The 20,861-nt window shown below is 47.9% G+C and overlaps 5 protein-coding genes and 1 non-coding gene across 6 annotated transcripts in view; 4 read left to right on the plus strand and 2 right to left on the minus strand.

Moving 5' to 3' along the window:
* The window catches only part of LOC116824745 (uncharacterized), an 864,335-nt gene that overhangs the window by 559,459 nt on the left and 284,015 nt on the right, over window positions 1-20,861 (plus strand). The gene's annotated exons all lie outside the window — the stretch shown is intronic.
* Window positions 1-20,861, minus strand: part of LOC116829256 (uncharacterized) — a 385,131-nt gene that overhangs the window by 259,185 nt on the left and 105,085 nt on the right. The gene's annotated exons all lie outside the window — the stretch shown is intronic.
* LOC116824014 (uncharacterized) overlaps window positions 1-20,861 on the plus strand; it is a 585,485-nt gene that overhangs the window by 168,218 nt on the left and 396,406 nt on the right.
* The window catches only part of LOC142047429 (uncharacterized), a 252,647-nt gene that overhangs the window by 159,829 nt on the left and 71,957 nt on the right, over window positions 1-20,861 (minus strand). The window lies entirely within an intron of this gene.
* Window positions 10,209-11,313, plus strand: LOC142047428 (uncharacterized). Its single transcript, XM_075070412.1, has one exon. It carries the CDS (start codon window positions 10,217-10,219, stop codon window positions 11,291-11,293), a length of 1,077 nt encoding a protein of 358 aa, XP_074926513.1. The 5' UTR covers window positions 10,209-10,216; the 3' UTR covers window positions 11,294-11,313.
* Window positions 15,512-15,583, plus strand: TRNAC-GCA (transfer RNA cysteine (anticodon GCA)). The gene has a single exon. It is a non-coding gene; the product is annotated as a tRNA-Cys (tRNA).

Genomic DNA, 20,861 nt, shown 5'->3' on the forward strand with positions numbered 1-20,861 from the left:
GTGATGGGTTTAGGTCAGGTCAAGGGGAAAGCTCAATCCCCAACCCCCCCCCCCCCCCCCTCTCGCACCTGGGCACATCTGCTCTACAACTATAATTGTCTTTTTACCACCAAGATCACTAACTTAGGCAGCCAACGCCCACGTGCAGCCCCTAGTGGATGTCAGGCACAGGTAGTTTTTTTGCCTCAGTGTAGCTTGTTGGGATCAAACTCTCCCCCCCCCGCCACCGCGGAGCGGAATAACATTCCTGGCTGGAGGGACACACACTCCTACGACTCAAAAAGGAAGCAGTTGATGAAAAGATCACAGACTGACCCCAAAGAAGGTGAGATGCAAAAGGCAGAAGCAGGCAAGCTCCATCTGGTGGAGCTGAGATGTGTCACGATCACTGTGGGAATAGCAAATGTGACATTAAAAAAATCTTTTGGCCAGTCCTAAGTCAAGGCATTTTGTTACAGTTCTCACCCATTTGTGGATTTTGTGATGTCTAATAAGGTTTCGACCTCTGACTGAAAGCGTTTCCCCGCATCAGGGCAGATGTAGGGGCATCTCTCGCATGTGGATTTTTGTGATGATCTAACAGGGTTTGAACTCTGACTGAAGCTTTTTCTCACACTCAGGGCACGTTAGGTGTCTCTCCAGTGTGAATTCCCGTGTGGTGATAAGGTACAAGCTGCCCGACTGGAAATCTTTTCCCACATTCCAGGCACGTGCTAGGGGTCTTCCTGTGTGGATTTTTTGATGTCTAAGGAAGGTGAGTTCTGACTGAAGCTTTTCCCGCCTCTTGCACGGTGTAGGGCGTCTCGCCAGTGGTGGATTCTCTGATGCGTGGTAACAATTAGCCCCGGACTTGAAGCTTTTCCCGCCACTCAGGGCAGGTGTAGGGTGTCACACCAGATGGAATTTCTCTGATTGTGATTAAAAGGCCTAGCTATCATTAAACATTTTTCCCGCACTCAAGACAGGTGTAGGTCTCTCCCTGATGTGGATCTCTCTGATGCGAGATGCAGGCTGAGTTATGCCTGAAAGCTTTTCCCACACTCAAGGCAGTTAGGGTTTCTCTCCGTGTGGATTCGCTGATGTGTGATCAGGGCAGAGCTGTGACTGAACTTTTTCCCGCATGCAGGGCATGCGTAAGGTGTCTCTCCACTTGTGGATTCTCTGATGTCTAATGAGGGCTGAGCTATGACTGAGCTTTTCCCACACTCAGCGGGCATTACGTGTAGGGTCTCTTCTCCAGAGTGGATTCTGTGTGTGTTATAAAGGCCGAGCGGTGATTGAAGCTTTTCCACACTCATGGCTGTATATTGTGTCTTCTTCCAAAGTGATTCTTCTCATTTCCAATAAGGTCTGAGTAGCCTACATGAAGTTTTTCCTCTGGTTCTGTGCTGACTCTCACAGGTTTTTTGCTTTTTCTGGGAGTGCACAACTCCCGGAAACATTCCCTTTGGATCTTCCTGATACGTTCCAGTGGTTTCCCTTGCTCAGCATCTCTTCCTGCTGGGTTTCTCCTCCTCATTCTACTCAGCATCCATTACCTGATGGGAGATAGAGAGAATACAACATAGGTCACTCCCTGCGTCCAGAGAGAAAGGAATCTCAAAGAGAGGAAATGGGGAAAAGGGGATGAACAAACCAAAATATGTGTGGGAGAGATCAAAACCTATCAGGTGCTGAATTTTCTGCAAACTCTTCCCACAGAAGGGAGAGGAAGGGATCGGTTTTGGTCCGCATAATCACTCGAACAGCTCAGCGGAAGCGAGATAGGGGAGGAAACGTGCTGCCGTTGTCAGTCAGGGTAGGAAGAGAAAGCCCATGAGTGACATACTGCCATAATCCTTCTCACATCTGCAGGGAACAATCCTGAACTTGGAGAGCTCACAGGGTCTTTGTAGGGCATCCCAAAATGTTTCCTGCATTCCCAACAGTTGTTGAGTTGGTTTAACAATTCTCCCTGTGCAGCAGCTCTCAGGAGCATGTCTTTCTCAAAGCCCTGTGAGGCCTGGGACCACGCTCTTCCCCTCGTTCCAGCTGTGAGAATCAACAAATCAGGTGTGGAAGCTGGAAAACCCTACTCCAGGCAAAGAAAACAAGGGAGCGTAGTGGAATTTGTGGGATACTTGTCACAAAGATATCTCATCATGGTTTTAACCCCAGTCTATTAAGCAGTAACAATCCCAAGACATGCTTCCTTGGCTCAAAGTGGCAAGGAAGAGTTATTATTATTATTATAAGCCTGGTCATTTCCTTTGTGACTAAGGGTCACTGAGACTATGTCTACACATAACAGAGTTAAGTGACTTAAATTATGTCAATATCGAAAACTGCCATAATACATTATCTGTTATGTCATGCACCCTTCCTTGTTGTCGGTGGAGCGGTCCAGAGTTGGTGCTCTAGCATCGAGAGAGCGAGCAGTGCACTGTGGGTAGCTATCCCACTATGCAACTCATCACCTTCTGTGACTAGGAGTTCTGGGAATGGATTTCAGTGCATTCATGGGGGCAGGCTCATTCTCCCATGATGCATGTTCTCCATCCATCATTCTGTGGGCTTCCAGTAAAAGTATGTTTTGCTCTATTTAGAACAACCGATATGAACTGTGTGCCCCCATATCTGCCTAAAAGCATGGATCCTGCACTCCTCTCTAGTCTTGTGATGAGCGTCGTGAACACAAATGCCACTGATCCTACAGTATTTCATGAGCTTTGAATCCGTGGTGCCTGCCCTGCAGTGTGCACGGAAGAGACAATTCAAGATTGATTTTGGAGCAGCTGCACATGGTGGACCATTGCTTTGGGCTCAGGAAACAGCGTTGACCAGTGGGATCACATCGTTATGCAGGTGTAGGATCCGAGCAGTGGCTGCGAACTTTCTGATGCACAAAGCACCTTCCTGGAACTGTGTGTGGAGCTCGCCCCTGCCGCTTGGCGCCAAGAAACAGCAGAATGAGAGCGGCCTCAAGGTGGAAAAGTGAGTGGCGATCGCCTTGTGGAAGCTGGCAATTCCAGATGCTATCGGTCAGCTGCCAATCAGTTTAGAGTTAGGAAGTCCACTGCGGGGGTTGTGATGATGCCAAGTGTGCAGAGTCATTAATTGCCTCCTGTATGAAGGACTGTGACTTGGGCATGCACAGGAATAGCAGATGTCTTTCAGCAACAGGAGTCCCTAACTGTGATGCGGCGATAGACGGCACGATGTCCCAATTTTGGCCCTAGACCATCAACAGAACGGGCTCCTTCTCTATTGGTGTTTGCAGCACTGGTGGATCAAAGTGCCCATTTGTGCCTGGGTGGGGCCCTGCTACGGGAGGGAGGAATGCAGCAAGGACTCAGGATCAGTTGCCAGAGATGGGGAGGTTATACGGGAGGGGGGTAATGATGGGAGAGGGCCATCAAGAGTTAAAATAATAATATTATTGGGGGATGTATAAAGAAGTGAAACTGAACAGAAATAAAACTGGAGTGTAGTTTCTAAACCAACAAGGCTTGGGTAGGGATGTGAACTTCCCCACTTACTCCGAAACCAACCCTGTATTTTGGGTGCAAGTGGCCCCCATGATTTATACCCTACATGTCACCATGAGCTGGAACAAGAACAATTGCTGAGGCATTAATTGGACAGGCCTATATGGATGGATGTACAATTACAAAATCCACTCCGAGAGAAGATCCAAACCAGAAGTTTGGCCATCCTCCATGAGGGAAGAGAAATACTCAGGGTGGCTGAACAGGCGAAACAATTGAGTATCCACCACTGGTACATGTATTTACAGGTTGGTCACCCACCTGGTCAGCGCTTCCTAAATATAATTTTCCATCCCATCATTGTTCTATTAGTAATCCTGACTGTTATGTTAGTTCTAATGCTCTGCATGTGCTGCTGGATAAAACAGATGTATTCCACATTGAAACCATATTCTGAAATCATAACCCAATACATAGCTTTAAAACAGAGATTTTAAATGGTGACCACTCAAGAATTGTTCTTGAGAGGTCAAAAGGGGGACAATGTTAGAGAAATCTCTGTATTAACTATCTCTACAAATCTTTATAACATTGCACTGTTATTTGTATTAAGTATCTTTCTATATTAAGTATCTTTATGACATTGCATCTTGCATGATGTTATTTTGTATTTCATATGACTTGGCATTGTGCCTCTCTCATACAACTTATGTATTAGAAAATTGGTAGAAAACTTTGTATCAAATGTTATAGCCCCTAAGGATAGTATAGTTAAAGTGAAAGAAACATGTGCCTTTTTGCTAGAAGTAGAATAAGATCTCTCCCCCCCCACTCTGTAATCAATTGCCCCATTGACTGAATGAGGTGTGAATGAGTGAGGCTTGGAAGACACCCACCTCCAGACAGCTACAACAGTTAAAGAGGGAATGGGAGCCAGAGCAAAGGACAATACAACTTGTCAAGTGGGCCCAATAAAGAAGAGCAGACATATTGACGGCCTCAGAGATTAGAAGCAAGCACCTTCTTCAGAAAACGCCCTCTTTGAGCAGCATTGGGACAGCACCCAGAAAAAAAGCAGCACAAAGACCAACGGACACAGACCAACGGACACAGACCCAGATTTTGAATCTGGTCTGGATTTGCATAAGGGGGAAGCTGCAATAAATACGAGGTGTCTTGCAGAAGGACCCCGGGTCTCATCTTGTCACCATCGGAGCATCAATCCGGATTGGCAGAAGCCCGGCTCCACCCCTCCCCCATCTAACTCACCTGGCCAGTGCAGTTAAGGGGAGCAACTAGTTGGTAACAACAACAAGACGGAGTGTGTTTGTGTTTGTATCTGTATGTGTGTGTGTGAATGCATGACTGTAATATATCATATGCATATGATAGAGTATTAATTAATACCTGTATTACTAATGAATGTGGTGTTTTGCCTTAATCCCCCTGAAAAGATCCCGTATGGTACTTTGAGTACAACAGGGGGGCGGGACTCAGGGCCACACACTACTCTGGGTCCTGACCCAGGGGCCCTCTAGCGGCAACCTTGCTCTGCCCTCCTTCTCTCCCCTCTAGTCTGCCTATCTTCCCTGAGGCACTTCCTCATTGGCCCTGAGCACCTTCTCGAACCCTTTTTATCAGGGGCTGCAGCCTGGCAGGTAACGGGGCTGGAGCCCGCCTCTGCTCCCCCAAGCCTGCCCCGCACTGCTCTGCCCAAGGTGCCACTTCCTTCCCTCAGGAGCCAGTCCTCCTCCCTGGCTAGTCAGGGAGCCTTTATATAGGGCCCCAGCCCAGCCCTGATTGGCTGCCTCTTTCTTTGCCCTGATTGGCTCTCCACAGGCCTTTGCTAATTGGCTGCTGGTCTCTGCAGCCTCTCTGGCTTGTTCCAGCCCTTTCTCCTGTGGAGTGGGGCAGTTGCCCCACTGCACTTCCCTTACCAATTTTCTACAATTCTTTACTATTGACTTCCCTTTCTTACATATATTTTATTTGGAGAGTGTTGGGATTCCTGCCAGGGAGCCACCAGCAGGGTCCAGAGACAGCCCCATCTCCTGTATCAAGCTCTGGCTAGTAGGTATGTGATAAATGTGATGACCCTGCCTCCGTCTGTCAGCTGGGAGACACAAAGGTTTTCTCTTTCCACCCTCTGATGCCTCCTGGCTGCTCTAAGGAAGGTGGGGTGGGACACTGTTAACATGTGCCTCCCGGAGCTTCCATTTCCCGGTGCTGCTGTCTGTGAATAGTGGGGTTGTGCAGATAGGTGAAGCACAGGTACTTGAAGTGTTGAGAATCTCTTGCTTTCTCAACTAGCTGGTGACTTTCGAAGCGAGTGGCTTCAGTGTAAGTACACGCAGGGAAGAGGCCTCTGCTGGACCTAAGTTACCGCTCAGAGACCCGCTATCAGGGATGTCAGATCACAGGAGGATGTAAAAACGAAATGGCGAAGAGAACGTGGCCTGCGTTCTACTTGGGTTACAGAAGGACCTTCCCCTGCCAGCTAAGAGGTATAGACACCTTGGGTCTCTAAAGAACCTGAGCAGTAATAACTTTATACCTTTATTCATCATATAAGTTTTGACAAAGTTTCCTTGGTCCACACTTTTTTCTGTCACTTCTATCTCTCCTTACCCACTAGTATAACATTATTCCTTGTGGGGAGGCGGGAGCCATATCTATGTGCCGTCAGTCCCCCATCTGAAAATTGCACATTGAATGTACCTATTGGCATGCAATTAATAACTACATTAATAACTGTTACCTCTCTCATGCAGTGCATTAATCTTCGAATGTAAAAGAAGAATATAAACGTTGGCCTGCTGAGTCCACCATTACTAAAACAATGAGGTAAGAAGTACAACCGCTGGATGCCTGACTCATGCAGCAGTGTGTAACATGCACAGAAGTGATTGCACACGCCCTCTTAATTGAGGGACCGAAGCGATAATGAGATGTGAGCATTCGAGCTGACTCCTCCTACGAAGGTGAAATTCTTTGAGATAGTAATAGAGAGTCCGATGCGTGTTAGACCGGTTCCTAAAGTGGAGAGCTAAGACTATAATTTGCTTGGCGTGCCAGGTGTAAGGGGAGCAGCTGTTGACATAGGGTAAGAGCACGCCAATCTATGCAGCGAGGGAGCAAAGCTCTTGTGACACAAAGTGGAGCGGGAAGATGGGAACCAACAAGAATCTCCAAAAGGACATCGGACACGCAAATGTCCTAGCTGACTGCAGTAATTGGAAACCGAAGGGAAGGGCCAACTAATGTGGAGATAGGAGCGAGCACCAGGAAAGTGGGCTGAAATGAGGTCAATGAGGCGGAGGATGGAGAGTGTGAGCGATCTAAGGCATGCGGTGGATACCCCTCAGAGCACTTTAACGACCTTATAAGCGCTCCTTCAGATGGGAATCCCTGTTCCGTTCATATACAAAGTGTATTAAAACCTTCCTTAAAGCTTAGATCTTGGTTATCAGGTCACCAGCCATTTTTTTTCCCTTCACCCTCTCTCTTCTCCCAAACCTTCTCTGTCACGCAGACTCAGAAGCAGCACAGGGGAAAGAACCCCAGCTCCCCTTGTCTGAAGCACAGATTATCCATGCGAAGATGTTGTATTGGGGTTATTTCCAAGCAAGGGCATATTCCTCCCTCCTCCCACTGCCCTAATTAACTTACACCTAGAAAATTAATTATACCTTCCCTTTCGTTCCTTCAGACCCAAGAAACAATTTAGAGAACCAGACTGATTAACATGTACATGAGTGCCAGTGGTGACAATAATTCAGGGCTATTGCTGAAAATAATACATGAAATGAGGGTTTTCAAAAGAAACCACATACCATTGATAAGCTGCCATTTCTACTTTTTTACCAGACTTTGACAGGCTGCTTGAAGATACAACCCCTCTCATAGCTGAGAGCCAATAAAAACTTCTATTTCTACTGTTTTTCTTTAACCATCTTAAGATCTGTTTTTTAAAAAACCCAAGTTTCTCTGATTGGTGGTTTGGTGGTTAACCCTTAACACGGTGACAGAAACATTCAACCTTAACTATCTGTTTATGACAGGCCATAAAGCACCTTAATTTCAGGTTTCTGGTTTTGGACATGTGAGGATGTGATTTTGCTTCCCAAGATCTTATTTTATCTGGCTGCTATCAGGAACAGGCTGCCCAATAGCTAAAGGCAGTGTGCTGGTTTGGGATGTGAGATGTGACTCTTTGCTTCAAGCTTATGGCTCTAGCTAAAGCCTTAGTGAATTAAGAAAGGCCCAGATAACAGTGAGAGAAGGCCCAGATACAGGCAGACTGTAATAAAATAGAAAAGTAATAAAAATACACCTAAGTTCTTAAACTATCGGCTTTGCAGGCAGGCCTGAATATCTCTTGACTCATGCATGGCTTGTGTGACAGTCAGATGAGCTCCTCTTTTGATAGGAGAGCGTATAATGTTGGCATTCAGGACCCCACGGGTGAAGGGAGAACAGAGCTGTGGGAGGAGAGGAGAAGGGGGGAGTAGATAATTCTGGGGTGCCAGGATATGGGGTGGGGGTGTGCAGGGTTAGAGCTAAGCAGCAGCAGGGAGGGAGGAGGTTGTGAGAGACGAGGAGGGAACACAAGAATCTCCCAAGGTGCCGGGAGGTGGTGCTAGCTGAGAGTAATGGGACGAAGGGGAGGGCAGTGTGGAGGAAGGGCACCCAGGAAGTGGGCTGAGTGGGTCAATGGGAGGGAGGAGAGGTTTGGGGATCTAGAGCTGTGGGGGATCCCAGACCTTTAACCCTGAATCCCTACCCAAGCCTTGTTGGTTTAGAAACTACACTCCAGTTTTATTTCTGTTCAGTTTCACTTCTTTATACATCCCCCCCAATATTATTATTTTAACTCTTGATCGCCCTCTCCCACTCATTACCCCCCTCCCCGTATAACCTCCCCATCTCTGGCAACTGATCCTGAGTCCTTGCTGCATTCCTCCCTCCCGTAGCAGGGCCCCACCCAGGCACAAATGGGCACTTTGATCCACCAGTGCCTGCAACACCATAGAGAAGGAGCCCGTTCTGTTGATGGTCTAGGGCCAAAATTGGGACATGCGTGCCGTCTATCGCCGCATCACAGTTAGGGACTCCTGTTGCTGAAAAGACATCTGCTATTTCCTGTGCATTGCCCAGAGTCACAGTCCTTCATAGCAGGAGGCAATTAATGACTCTGCACACTTGCATCATCACAACCCCCGCAGTGGACTTCCTAACTCTAAACTGATTTGCAGCTGACCGATAGCAATCTGGAATTGCCAGCTTCCACAAGGCGATCGCCACTCACTTTTCCACCTTGAGGGCCGCTCTCATTCTGCTGTTCTTGCGCCACAGGGCAGGGGCGAGCTCCACACACAGTTCCAGGAAGGTGGCTTTGTGCATCAGAAAGTTCTGCAGCCACTGCTCGTGATCCTACACCTGCATAACGATGTGATCCCACTGGTCAACGCTGGTTTCCTGAGCCCAAAAGCAATGGTCCACCATGTGCAGCTGCTCCAAAATCAATCTTGAATTGTCTCTTTCCGTGGCACACTGCAGGGCAGGCACCACGGATTCACAGCTCATGAAATACTGTAGGATCAGTGGCATTGTGTTCACGACGCTCATCACAAGACTAGAGAGGAGTGCAGGATCCATGCTTTTAGGCAGATATGGGGGGCACACAGTTCATATCGGTTGTTCTAAAATAGAGCAAAACATACTTTACTGGAAGCCCACAGAATGATGGGATGGAGAACACTGCATCATGGGAGAATGAGCCTGCCCCCATGATGCACTGAAATCCATTCCCAGAACTCCTAGTCACAGAAGGTGATGAGTTGCATAGTGGGATAGCTACCCACAGTGCACTGCTCGCTCTCTCGATGCTAGAGCACCAACTCTGGACGCGCTCCACCGACACAGGGAGGGTTGCATGAACATACACAGATAATGTAATTATGGCAGTTTACGATCATTGACATAATTTAAGTCAACTTAACTCTGTAGTGTAGACATAGTCTCAGTGGACCCTTAGTCACAAAGGTAATGAACATGCTTAATAATAATAATAATAACTCTCCTGCCACTTTGAGCCAAGGAAGCTGGTCTTGGGATGTTACTGCTTAAAAATGAGCTGGGGTTAAAACCATGGAATATTCTTTGTGACAAGTATCCCACAAATTCCACTGACCTCCCTTGTTTTCTTTGCCTGGAGTAGGGTTTCCAAATTCCAAACCTGATGTGATCTCACAGCTGGAACGAGGGGAAGAGCCGTGGGTCCCAGACCTCCAGGGCTTTGAGAAAGAAGTGCTCCTGAGAGCTGCCTGCACAGGTGAGGAATTGGTTAAACCAACTCAACAACTGTTTGGGAATGCAGGAAACATTTGGGATGCCCTACAAGACCCTGTGAGCTCTCCAAGTTCAGGATTGTTCCCTGCAGATGTGGAATGATTATGGCAGATGTCACTCATGGCTTCTCTCCTACCCTGACTGACAACTGGCAGCACGTTTCTCCCCTATCTCGCTTTCCCCTGAGTGTTCGAGTGAGATGCGGACCAAAACCGATCCCTTCCTCTCCCTTCTGGGGAAGAGTTTGCAGAAAATCAGCACCTGATAGGTTTGATCTCTCCCACACATATTTTGGTTTGTTCATCCCCTTTTCCATTCCTCTCTCTGAGATTTCCTTTCTCTCTGACGCAGGGAGTGACCTATGTCTGGATTCTCTCTATCTCCCATCAGGTAATGGGATGCTGAGTGAGAATGAGGAGGAGAAACCCCAGCAGGAAGATGCTGAGCAAGGAGAACCACATGGAACGTTATCAGGAAGATCCAAAGGGAATGTTTCCGGGAGTTGTGCACTCCCAGAAAAAGCAAAAACCTGTGAGAGTCAGCACAGACCAGAGGAAAACTTCAGTAGCTACTCAGACCTTATTGGAAATGAGAGAATCACTTTGGAAGAGACACAATATACATGCCATGAGTGTGGGAAAAGCTTCAATCACCGCTCTGCCTTTATAACACACTACAGAATCCACTCTGGAGAAAGACCCTACACGTGCGCTGAGTGTGGGAAAAGCTTCAGTCATAGCTCAGCCCTCATTAGACATCAGAGAATCCACAGTGGAGAGACACCTTACGCATGCCCTGAGTGCGGGAAAAGCTTCAGTCACAGCTCTGCCCTGATCACACATCAGCGAATCCACACAGGAGAGAAACCCTACACGTGCCTTGAGTGTGGGAAAAGCTTCAGGCATAACTCAGCCTGCATCTCGCATCAGAGAATCCACACAGGGGAGAGACCCTACACCTGTCTTGAGTGCGGGAAAAGCTTTAATGATAGCTCAGGCCTTATCACACATCAGAGAATTCACACTGGTGTGACACCCTACACCTGCCCTGAGTGCGGGAAAAGCTTCAGTCGGGGCTCAGTTGTTACCACGCATCAGAGAATCCACACTGGCGAGACGCCCTACACGTGCACAGAGTGCGGGAAAAGCTTCAGTCAGAACTCAACCCTTCTTAGACATCAAAAAATCCACACAGGAGAGACACCCTACACGTGCCCTGAATGTGGGAAAAGATTCAGTCGGCACTTGTACCTTATCACACATCGGAGAATTCACACTGGAGAGACACCCTACACGTGCCCTGAGTGTGAGAAAAGCTTCAGTCAGAGGTCAAACCTTGTTAGACATCACAAAATCCACATGGGAGAGATGCCCTACATGTGCCCTGAGTGCGGGAAACGCTTCAGTCAGAGGTCAAACCTTATTAGACATCACAAAATCCACATGGGTGAGAACTGTAACAAATGCCTTGACTAGGACTGGCCAAAGATTTTTTTTAATGTCACATTTGCTAATTCCCACAGTGATCTGTGCACCATCTCAGCTCCACCAGATGAGTTGCCTGCTTCTGCCTTTTGCATCTCACCTTCTTTGGGGTCAGTCTGTGATCTTTTCTATCAACTGCTTTCCTTTTTGAGTCGTAGGAGTGTGTGTCCCTCCAGCCAGGAATGTTCATCCGCTCCAGGTGGCGGGGGGGGGAGAGGTTTGATCCCAACAAGCTACACTGAGGCAAAAAACTACCTGTGCCTGACATCCACTAGGGCTGCACGTGGCGTTGGCTGCTCAAGTTAGTGATCTTGGTGTAAAAAGACAATTATAGTTGTAGAGCAGATGCTGCCCAGGTGCAGTGGTTGGGATTAGCTTTCCCCTTGACCTGAACTAAACTCCATCACTTTTCCTAGTCTAAACAAACTCTGAGCATCACGGTTATCCTGTTCCCCCATTTCAAAGCGATTGTTAGTCATCAAGTCCTCCCTTGGGGGACAAATTGTTTCATTCCCAATTTGCTCTCATGTTGGTTCAGGTTGTGCTGGAGAGCAGAAATCTTTTCCTCACCTAAAATATATTGAACTATAACAAAGATCAGGAGCAGGGGTAGGGAAAAATCTCATTTCACCCTCTGTAACATCAGAAGAAGATAGGATGAATTAGAGGGATTCACTCCTGCCCTGTAGTATCACAATCCCCCCTCAGCCCAGCAGCTTTCACTTCGGTGTCAGCCATAATAGCCATATGCAATCTCTCCACTTCCCAAAGTGTCACGTGATGCGGTGTTCTCTGCTGCCTGTGCTAGATATCACACTTTGAGTCTCAGTCAGTCTCACTGGGGCTGGAGATTCAAGTGTCAGAGAGTTGGAGGAAAAATATGAATGGATCCCAAACACAGAGTAATTGCTTTTAATTGCTTCTGACCTTTTCTCTGCTGATCTGAGAGTTTTTTGTTTCCAGATGGGAAGGTTGGCTGTTTTTCCCCATTATGATGATGCCACTGGTCTTGTAAATAACATGACTCGATAATAATTAGGTGGTGGTGGGTGAAGAAGGTTTGAATGCATCAGAGGAGAATTCAGTGCGAGATTCTGTTCTTATTGTGAATCATCAGATGTAACTTGCTCTGAAATTTCATTTTATATGAAACTGAAAGTGTCTTACTACTCCGGGGGGAATTCTGCGCCACTGCACATGCGCAGAATTCATGTCTGTCACAGATTTTTTTTTTCCTGCAGAAAATACATTCTGCCCGAGAAGTGCTGCAATTCTGCCTTTTTCCCACCGGAGGTGAGTGTGGCACCAGAACAGCCAGCAGCGTGAATGGACCCTGCTGTTCTGGCACAGCAGGCTCTGGTGAGCAAAAGGTGAAACTGCAGCACTTCTCAGGCAGAAAGTATTTTCGGCAGGGAAAAAATTCTGTGTGCATGCAGTGGTGCAGAATTCCCACAGGGGTAGACATTAATCACAGCACCCTGGCCATAAAACCAGGTTAGGACAGAAGAATGGGGCACATGGGGCTTCTGGAGTGGGGGGTCACAGACTGGGGTTCATACTGACTAGTGGGAGAACAGACAAGGGCATGGGCTCAGGGGTTAGTGGGGAGACAGCATTGAGCCAGAGGCTAAATAGGAGTGGGGGGTGCAAGGCCACATGGGGACAGGGGAGAGGGGCTGCCAGGACAAATGGGGCTGGAGAGACAGCTGCAGAGACACATGGGGATAGGGAGAGGTTCAGGGACAGGGGAAAATGTGCCTGACTGAATGGGAACAGCTTGAGGTCAGTCAGGGTCTGCACAGGGAAGGGTCTCCCTAACAGTCCGTCCCCCCCAAAATACTTGTTCCATACTTCTCCCACACACACTCAACAACCCTCCAAGTTCACTCCAGGCTCCTTCCTTTTCTCTCAGCTCCTCCATTACCCCTGACTCCCCCAAGCCTTTGCACTGCTTCTGAGGGGATAGGAAAGAAGTTTCTGTGTTGTAGTTTAAATGAATTACTCAAAGTTCTGTGTTAAGATGCCTAGTGAGGAACCTATCTGTCAGAAAAAATTACCAGAATCTTTTCTTGTCTGTATTGTTACAGACATACTTGCTGGCAGGTATTTTGAAAAAAATTACAAAAATAATTCAAACTGGCATGATTATATTGTGTTATTTTAACAAATAAAATATGCAGATTTTTTTAATTTTTTGGCTCAGAATTGCTCCAGGAGTATCTTATGCCCCTCTGTGTTATGGGCTTTTCTTTCCTGAATGCTATTTGGTTACATGATTGGATATTAATTTTATTTGACAGGATGAAGCTCAGATTTATTCCAGACTTTGAGACAAAGGACCTAGGGGTTACAGTGGATGAGAAGCTGGATATGAGTCAGCAGTGGGCCCTTGCTGCCAAGAAGGCTAATGGCATTTTGGGCTGTATAAGTAGGGGCATTGCCAGCAGATCAAGGGATGTGATCATTCCCCTCTACTCAACATTGGTGAGGCCTCATCTGGAGCACTGCATCCAGTTTTGGGCCCCACACTACAAGAAGGATGTGGAAAAATTGGAAAGAGTCCAGCGGAGGGCAACAAAAATGATTAGGGGGCTGGAGCACATGACTTATGAGGAGAGGCTGAGGGAACTGGGCTTATTTAATCTGCAGAAGAGAAAGAATGAGGGAGGATTTGATAGCTGCTTTCAACTATCTGAAGGGGGATCCAAAGAGGATGGAGCTCGGGTGTTCTCAGTGGAGGCAGATGACAGAACAAGGAGTAATGGTTCCAAGTTGCAATGGGGGAGGTTTAGGTTGGATATTAGGAAACACTATGTCACTGGGAGGGTGGTGAAGCGCTGGGATGGGTTCTCTAGGGAGGTGGTGGAATCTCCTTCCTTAGAGGTTTTTAAGGCCCGGCCTGATGAAGCCCTGGCTGGGATGATTTAGTTGGGGATTGGTCCTCCTTTGAGCAGGGGGTTGGACTAGATACCTCCTGATGTCCCTTCCCACCCTGATATTCTATTATTGTGTAATTCTATTATTCTAACCCCAGCCTGTGACTAACGGCAGCTCTGGGCTTTGCCTCTCTCCCTTTCTGGGAATCAAGGTCATGAAACCTCAGCCCTGCCCCCTGGGTCTGAATTAATATCCCATTTCCCACTCTGTGCTCGAAAAAAACCCAAATGTTTCAAACCCCAGTGAGTGGAATTAATTCAGTTCTCAGCCAGCGTCCTTTCCCCTCATTCCTTAGGGCATTGTCCCACCCTCTGGATGTTTCTTTTCCCTCCTCAGTTTCACACAGAGAAACAATTTCCTTTGCACAGATCCATGAACAGCAAAATCTTTCCCTGGGAGATGCTCTCCCAGCGACTTACCTTACTCCTCTTGTTCCGCTGGAGTTCCAGAGTCAACCGGTGAGCGCTCTGTGGTCGATGGAGCGGGTGACCCGCTAAATTGACCCCCTGCTGCATCGATTACAACAGCATCAATCCCTGGTAAGTGGAGCCATGCCATAAGGGAATCCAGTGACGCTGCTGTATTTACACCAGCAGAACGCCCCATGGGGACACTAAGGAGAAATTCAATCTAAGCTGTGCAATTTGAGTTACGTGACTAGCATAACGCAAATCGATGTAGCTTAGATCTACGTACTCTTAAGTCTACACTCCGCAACGTGGACGGGACTCCCCTACTCTTCTCGCCCAGGATTCACTAGACCCACTAAATCGACCGCCAACGCATTGATCGCCACAAGTAGATCATAGAGAAGCCCTCATTCTGGTAGAAGGGGGCCTAGTCTCAGTGTAGTGGATATCACCTTGGAAGACAATTAAGCTATAAGAAACTCACCTTTAGTCTGGGATAAGAGGGGTGACACCAGCTGCCTCCGCCTCTCTCTCCTCTCCCCTCAGCCCTCAAGATGAGCCATTCTCTAGAACAGCGATTTTCAACCTTTTTTTTTTAACTAGGGCACAGGCAGATTAGGATTTATTGGGGCCCTGGGCAGAGAGGTGGGGAGCAGGGTGTGGTCCCCGAAAAGTTGTGCTCTGGTGAGACTGAGCAGGTGTGGGGATTGTGCAAGGTGTGGGGTTTATATGCATTTATAAACTTTAATATAACCCTAATTTTAAAACCATCCATGGCCTGGGAATATAACAGAATCTCTTTGAAAGTGGGTGTGCCCTTCGTAATCCTCAAAATTACTGGCTCCAGTATTTTATTATCAGAGGGAGTATAGCTCAGTGGTAGAGCATTTGACTGCAGATCAAGAGGTCCCTGGTTCAAATCCAGGTGCTCCCTTAAAGCCTTTTATTAAATGAAAACATATTTTCATATCCATTGCCAGTATGTTCAGGAGTACCACTGAATGGGGGGGCTTGAAATGAATTTAAATGCTTAACATTTTCCCTGTTCAAATGTATAAAAATCTAGCACACCCGTCCATCAGCTAGGGTGACCAGACGTCTCCATATTTGGGTGGTTGCCAGCAGGGACACCCCCCATGTGTCCCGATATTTTCTGCATCTCTTCTGGTCACCCTACCATCAGCTGAAATCAGGTCCAATCCTCTGAGTTTCTAGTTTATGTTTTCTTACCAAATGTAGTACAAATTAGTCCATTCCTCCCCATATTCAATCTGTGACCAACTGTTAGAATGAGGCAGAGTCCCGTGAAAGTACCATCATCGGAATAAATTAAAAGCGAGGATTAAGCAAAGCTGAGATGCAGACACAGGCTATCGTACAGCTGGTAAAGTAATGACCAGTTCCGGATTCAAACCTTTCTTTGAGCACAAAACATGAATTGGGGCTCTAATAAATGGCGACCTTCGTTTAACCCAGATCATTGTTTTCTGTAACTTTCAGATGCATTGAAAGGGCAGCTTTTTAAAGATAATGTGCTTCTATTTCATGATCAGCAGTAGAGTCTCTGTAACTTTACCGAGCATAGTGCTGGGTGTGTCTGCATCGAACTAATTGCAGATTTAGTATAATACCAGATAGTTAATTGAACAGTCTTACTTCAAGCAACTTGCTTGAATATTTCCTGCTACCACCAAGATCTGCACCTGCGGCGGCTCCACCCGGGCCCGCGCTCTAGGCTTCAAGGTGCACCGCAGCGGCCCTCCTACTCGTCGCGGCGTAGCCCCCGCACCTCTCGTTGCCGGTGATGGCCGGGTATGGGCCCGATGCTCCAGCCTCATCCATTTTCAAGGCTAGTTGATTCGGCAGGTGAGTTGTTACACACTCCTTAGCAGATTCCAACTTCCATGGCCACCATCTTGCTTAATACCGGATAGTTAATTGAACAGTCTTACTTCCCCAGTCTCACTTTTTGGCCTCATTGAACACTTGGTGAAAAAAGCTAGGTATTTTTCCCCCTTTATTTTCTCCTAAGGACTGTGTGATCTCGGGCATGTTACTTTAACTTCCCTATGGGTCAGGAAAATACCATCTCTTTGAAGTGTGTGGGGAAGTGAGCTGTTTGGATAACTAATTAGTTACTAAAGAAACAAACTCTTGGGAAGTAGCTGTAATTTTCCCCCAAACCTTTCTTTGTTCTCATATGGTATGGAATCTCTCCAAGAGGGCAGAGTTAAGGTTATCTGGGCACGGACCTTCAGGCTCTATTCCCTGCATTTCCAGAATTTGAGTTTTGCTAAACTCAACGTTATGGGTGTGTATGAGATACCTCTGGGGGAATATTAACTCTGTGTTAACAAAGCCTATTGTTAGTGACAACTAATGAGACTAATCCCTCAGTGCTGCAATTCCACTGACTCCAGTGTTTGCTTTCTCCATTTCTGGTTCTAAGAAAATAAGGACGTTAAAACAACATTCAGAACTAACGTGCCGTGAGACAGTGGAAGTGTTGGTCGCTCAAATAATTCAGTGCATTCTGTGTGAGTGTGTGTTTGCATGGGCACGTGCATGTAAAAAGCATAAAACATTAATTTATAACGGGGTAGGCAACCTCTGGCACGGGTGCCGAAGGCGGCACGCGAGCTGATTTTCAGTGACACTCACACTGCCTGGGCCCTGGCCACCAGTCCGGGGGGCTCTGCATTTTAATTTTATTTTAAATGAAGCTTCTTAAACATTTTAAAAGCCTTATTTACTTTACAAACAACAGTAGTTTCATTATATATTATAGACTTATAGAAAGAGACCTTCTAAAAATGTTAATGTATTACCAGCATGCGAAACCTTAAATGAGAGTGAATAAATGAAGATTTGGCACAGCACTTCTGAAAAGTTGCTGACCCCTGATTTATAACATCTTTCTTAACTCCTTTAAATATCAGGTGGTACATTAACTATATCAAGTGGATTGTTCAATGCAATGACTGGTTTTACACATTGCCCAGGACATATTTTTAGAATTATTTAAATTACTTAACTCATCTCGTTGAACATAAAGGTGTGTATTATATTCTGTTAAGTGTGCTGGTAGCTCAAATAATTACCTTATTGTGTGTGTGTGAGGGAGAGAGCGAGCGAGCGAGAGAGGCACAGCACATTAATTTAGTAATGCTGAAAATGTTCCCTTCTCCCTCCAGAACAGCCTTAGAAGCACCGTCCCTTTGTAGATTAATCTACTCCTGGGTCTGTGTGAGGAGAATATTGTTTCTATTAAAAAAAAACCATTTATTTAAAAGGACTGACACGAAATGGCCACACGATGGAGCCACAACATCGGGAACGCAAAGCAACAGGCTCCTGCTTCACACATTTGTGGTGAGGAGGGATTGAACTCAGCTCCCTTCTGTTAACAGACACACTTGTCTCACTCTCTGAGGCCAAACATCAGTGTAAATGAATTTCCAGGGCTGCTGAAAGGGGCCTTTGGGATTGATTTCACGTGTAACAAACACAAGGTTTGTCGGTGTAAATAGCACAGGCTGGACAGAGAATGGAGACCTGGCTTCCCAGCTGCAATCAGACACCTGCAGTGCTGGTGTAAGTAGCCCAGCCTGGCCCTTTTGGGGTTTTGTGCCTAGCAGAGGGCTGCTGGTAGAAGTGCTGATGCCACGAATGGCTGCACGGTGCTGTGGCACGATGCCCTGCCCACACACCCTATGCCAGGGTCATTCTACCCCCAGCTCAGTCAGGTGCAAGAACAGGAGTTAGTTTCACCTGCCTTTTTTCAGGCTGTAATGTGTGGGCACCCTGCTCTGTGGGGGGGATCCCAGTAGCCCAGACTCAGGGCTGGAACAGGCCCCTGGTTTAGGTGGAGGCCGCAGGGTTTCCAATACTCTACAGATGGGAACACCAACATTTATATAGCAAATATGGCAGGTGGCCAGCTTGGCTTAACAGCGAAATCTTCCATGAGCTTAAACTCAAAAAAGAAGCTTACAAGGAGCGGAAATGTGGTCAGATGACTAGGGCGGAGTATAAAAATATTGCTCCAGCATGTAGGGGTGTAATCAGGAAGGCCAAAGCACAACTGGAGTTGCAGCTAGCAAGGGAAAATTCGATAAGGACAAATCCCAAATCCACTTAAGAAGGAACAATCAGTTCCACACGTACAAAATGGGAAATGACTGCCTAGGTAGGAGAACTGCGGAAAGGGATCTGGGGGTCATAGTGGGTCACAAGCTAAATATGAGTCAACAGACTGACACTGTTGCAAAACAAGCGACCATCATTCTGGGATGTATTAGCAGGAGTGTTGTAAGCAAGACACGAGGAGTAATTCTTCCGCTGTCCTCTGTAGCGGTTAGGCCTCAACGGGAGCAGCGTGTCAAGTTCTGGGCACCACATTTCAGGAAAGAGACCCCACTATTCATGGAGGTAAGGAGCCAATCAAATGGGAGCTCTGGGTGGCTCACGGTCAGGAGTCCCACCCCCACCCCGCTCAGAGCATCCAGGAAATGCCAAGTTGAGGGGACAAAGCGAGAGACCTTCACTTGTCCCAACAGATCCATCACCCCCTACTAGCCACCGACTGATTCAGGAGATTTAGCCCCTAGCAGGGTCCAGGGAGAGCTCCCTGGTAGGAAGCCCAACACCCTCCTCGTTGTGAGGCGCTGAATATGGGGGGAGAGGCACCTCCCCTAAATCTGACTGGTGGGTGCCCCCTTCATATCTCACAGCAGCTGCTGGTTAGTCGGATCAGGCTCCAGCACTGGGAGTCTGGTCAGTTTTCCTAACCCCATCAAGGTGAGGTGTTCCCTGTACCACAGATTAGGGCATTTCCACCACCGAACCCCATGGGTCTGTTCCTAGAATCTAGGCCACTTACTAAACTAGTGCTGGCAGGTTTGCCACCCCCTAGCCTCCTCCCTTTATCCACCCTGTGAATTTTCTGCCCCACTCCAACCTCCTGTCCTTCTCTCTCCAGCAGGACCCCATAAGCAACCCCCAATAATCCCTACCTGAACTGGCTCCACTGTAGGCATTTCTCTTCCCTGTCCCATGGGAGGCTGGGATGAGCTGGAGGGAGATGCAGACGTCATCTGCAGCCTGGCAGGGCGAGAAGGGCAGTTGGGGATGTTTCAGAACAGGCTTCAGTTCATTTCACATCATGATTCCCCCAGCCCCTTTCCCTGCAGACAGACACCCCAGATTCTGCCATGCTACGAACATGCTCAATCGCTTTATTGCAGTATAGACCTGCCCCTCCTGCCAGGTGAAGCTCACAGAGACGTTTTTAAGCCTCTTCAGTAGCAAGGACTCTGAATAGAAAGCTAGAAAAGAGCAGAACCCAAGGAGGGAGGCTTTTTTAACAGGAGAATGGAAGGCCAGGAAGGGCCTTAGGTAAGCAATTTCCATGCCCTGTCACTAGCAAATAATGCCCACCATGGATCCACCCCAGAGGTGGCTGCATCTTAGCACCGGGGGTGGGGGGGGGAGAAGCAACCTCTCATGGTGACCTTTTGTCAGGGAGTTTGGGAAACTTCTGGACCCGCGCTGCACTCAGAGAGACCTCCTCATCCCATGTCAGTTGGAGAAAAGAAAAGGGGCCACCCAACTCTCCTGTTTCCAGCTGGGACCCACTGATCCCTCAGAGAAGGGGAGGCCTCTGGCTTTGACCTGTATTAAAGATGTGGCTTGTGTCTTTCATGGGCAAACCTTTTAACAGAGATAAAGGAGAGAAGAAATGATTCTCATAGGAGAGGTCGCCCTAGGGCCCCACCGGCAGAGACTTGGTCACCTGCCTGTCCTGGGGGGCTCTCCCTTAGCTAGATGGGTTCCCAGGAGTGCTGACAGGAGGGAGGGACCAGGGCAGGGGCTGGCAGACATGGGTGGGGGGAGCAGAGAGAGGGCCAGACACAGCCCCTGTCCCAGCCAGGCCGGGGCGGGGTTTGCAGCCACAGGAAGGGGCTGGAGCAGCTGGGGGCGGGAGGAAGGAGCAGGAGGACTCAGACTCGGAGAACAAAGCCCACAGACCGGACCGGGGCAGCTCCTGGGCGTGGGAAAAGACACGGAGCCGGTGCGATCCGGGGGCCCGGGCGTGGGAAAATACACGGAGCCGGTGCGACCCGGGGGCCCGGGCGTGGGAAAATACACGGAGCCGGTGAGATCCGGGGGCCCGGGCGTGGGAAAATACACGGAGCCGGTGCGACCCGGGG

This window comes from Chelonoidis abingdonii, chromosome 11, assembly GCF_003597395.2.
Source record: "Chelonoidis abingdonii isolate Lonesome George chromosome 11, CheloAbing_2.0, whole genome shotgun sequence".
NCBI classification, from domain to species: Eukaryota; Metazoa; Chordata; order Testudines; family Testudinidae; genus Chelonoidis; species Chelonoidis abingdonii.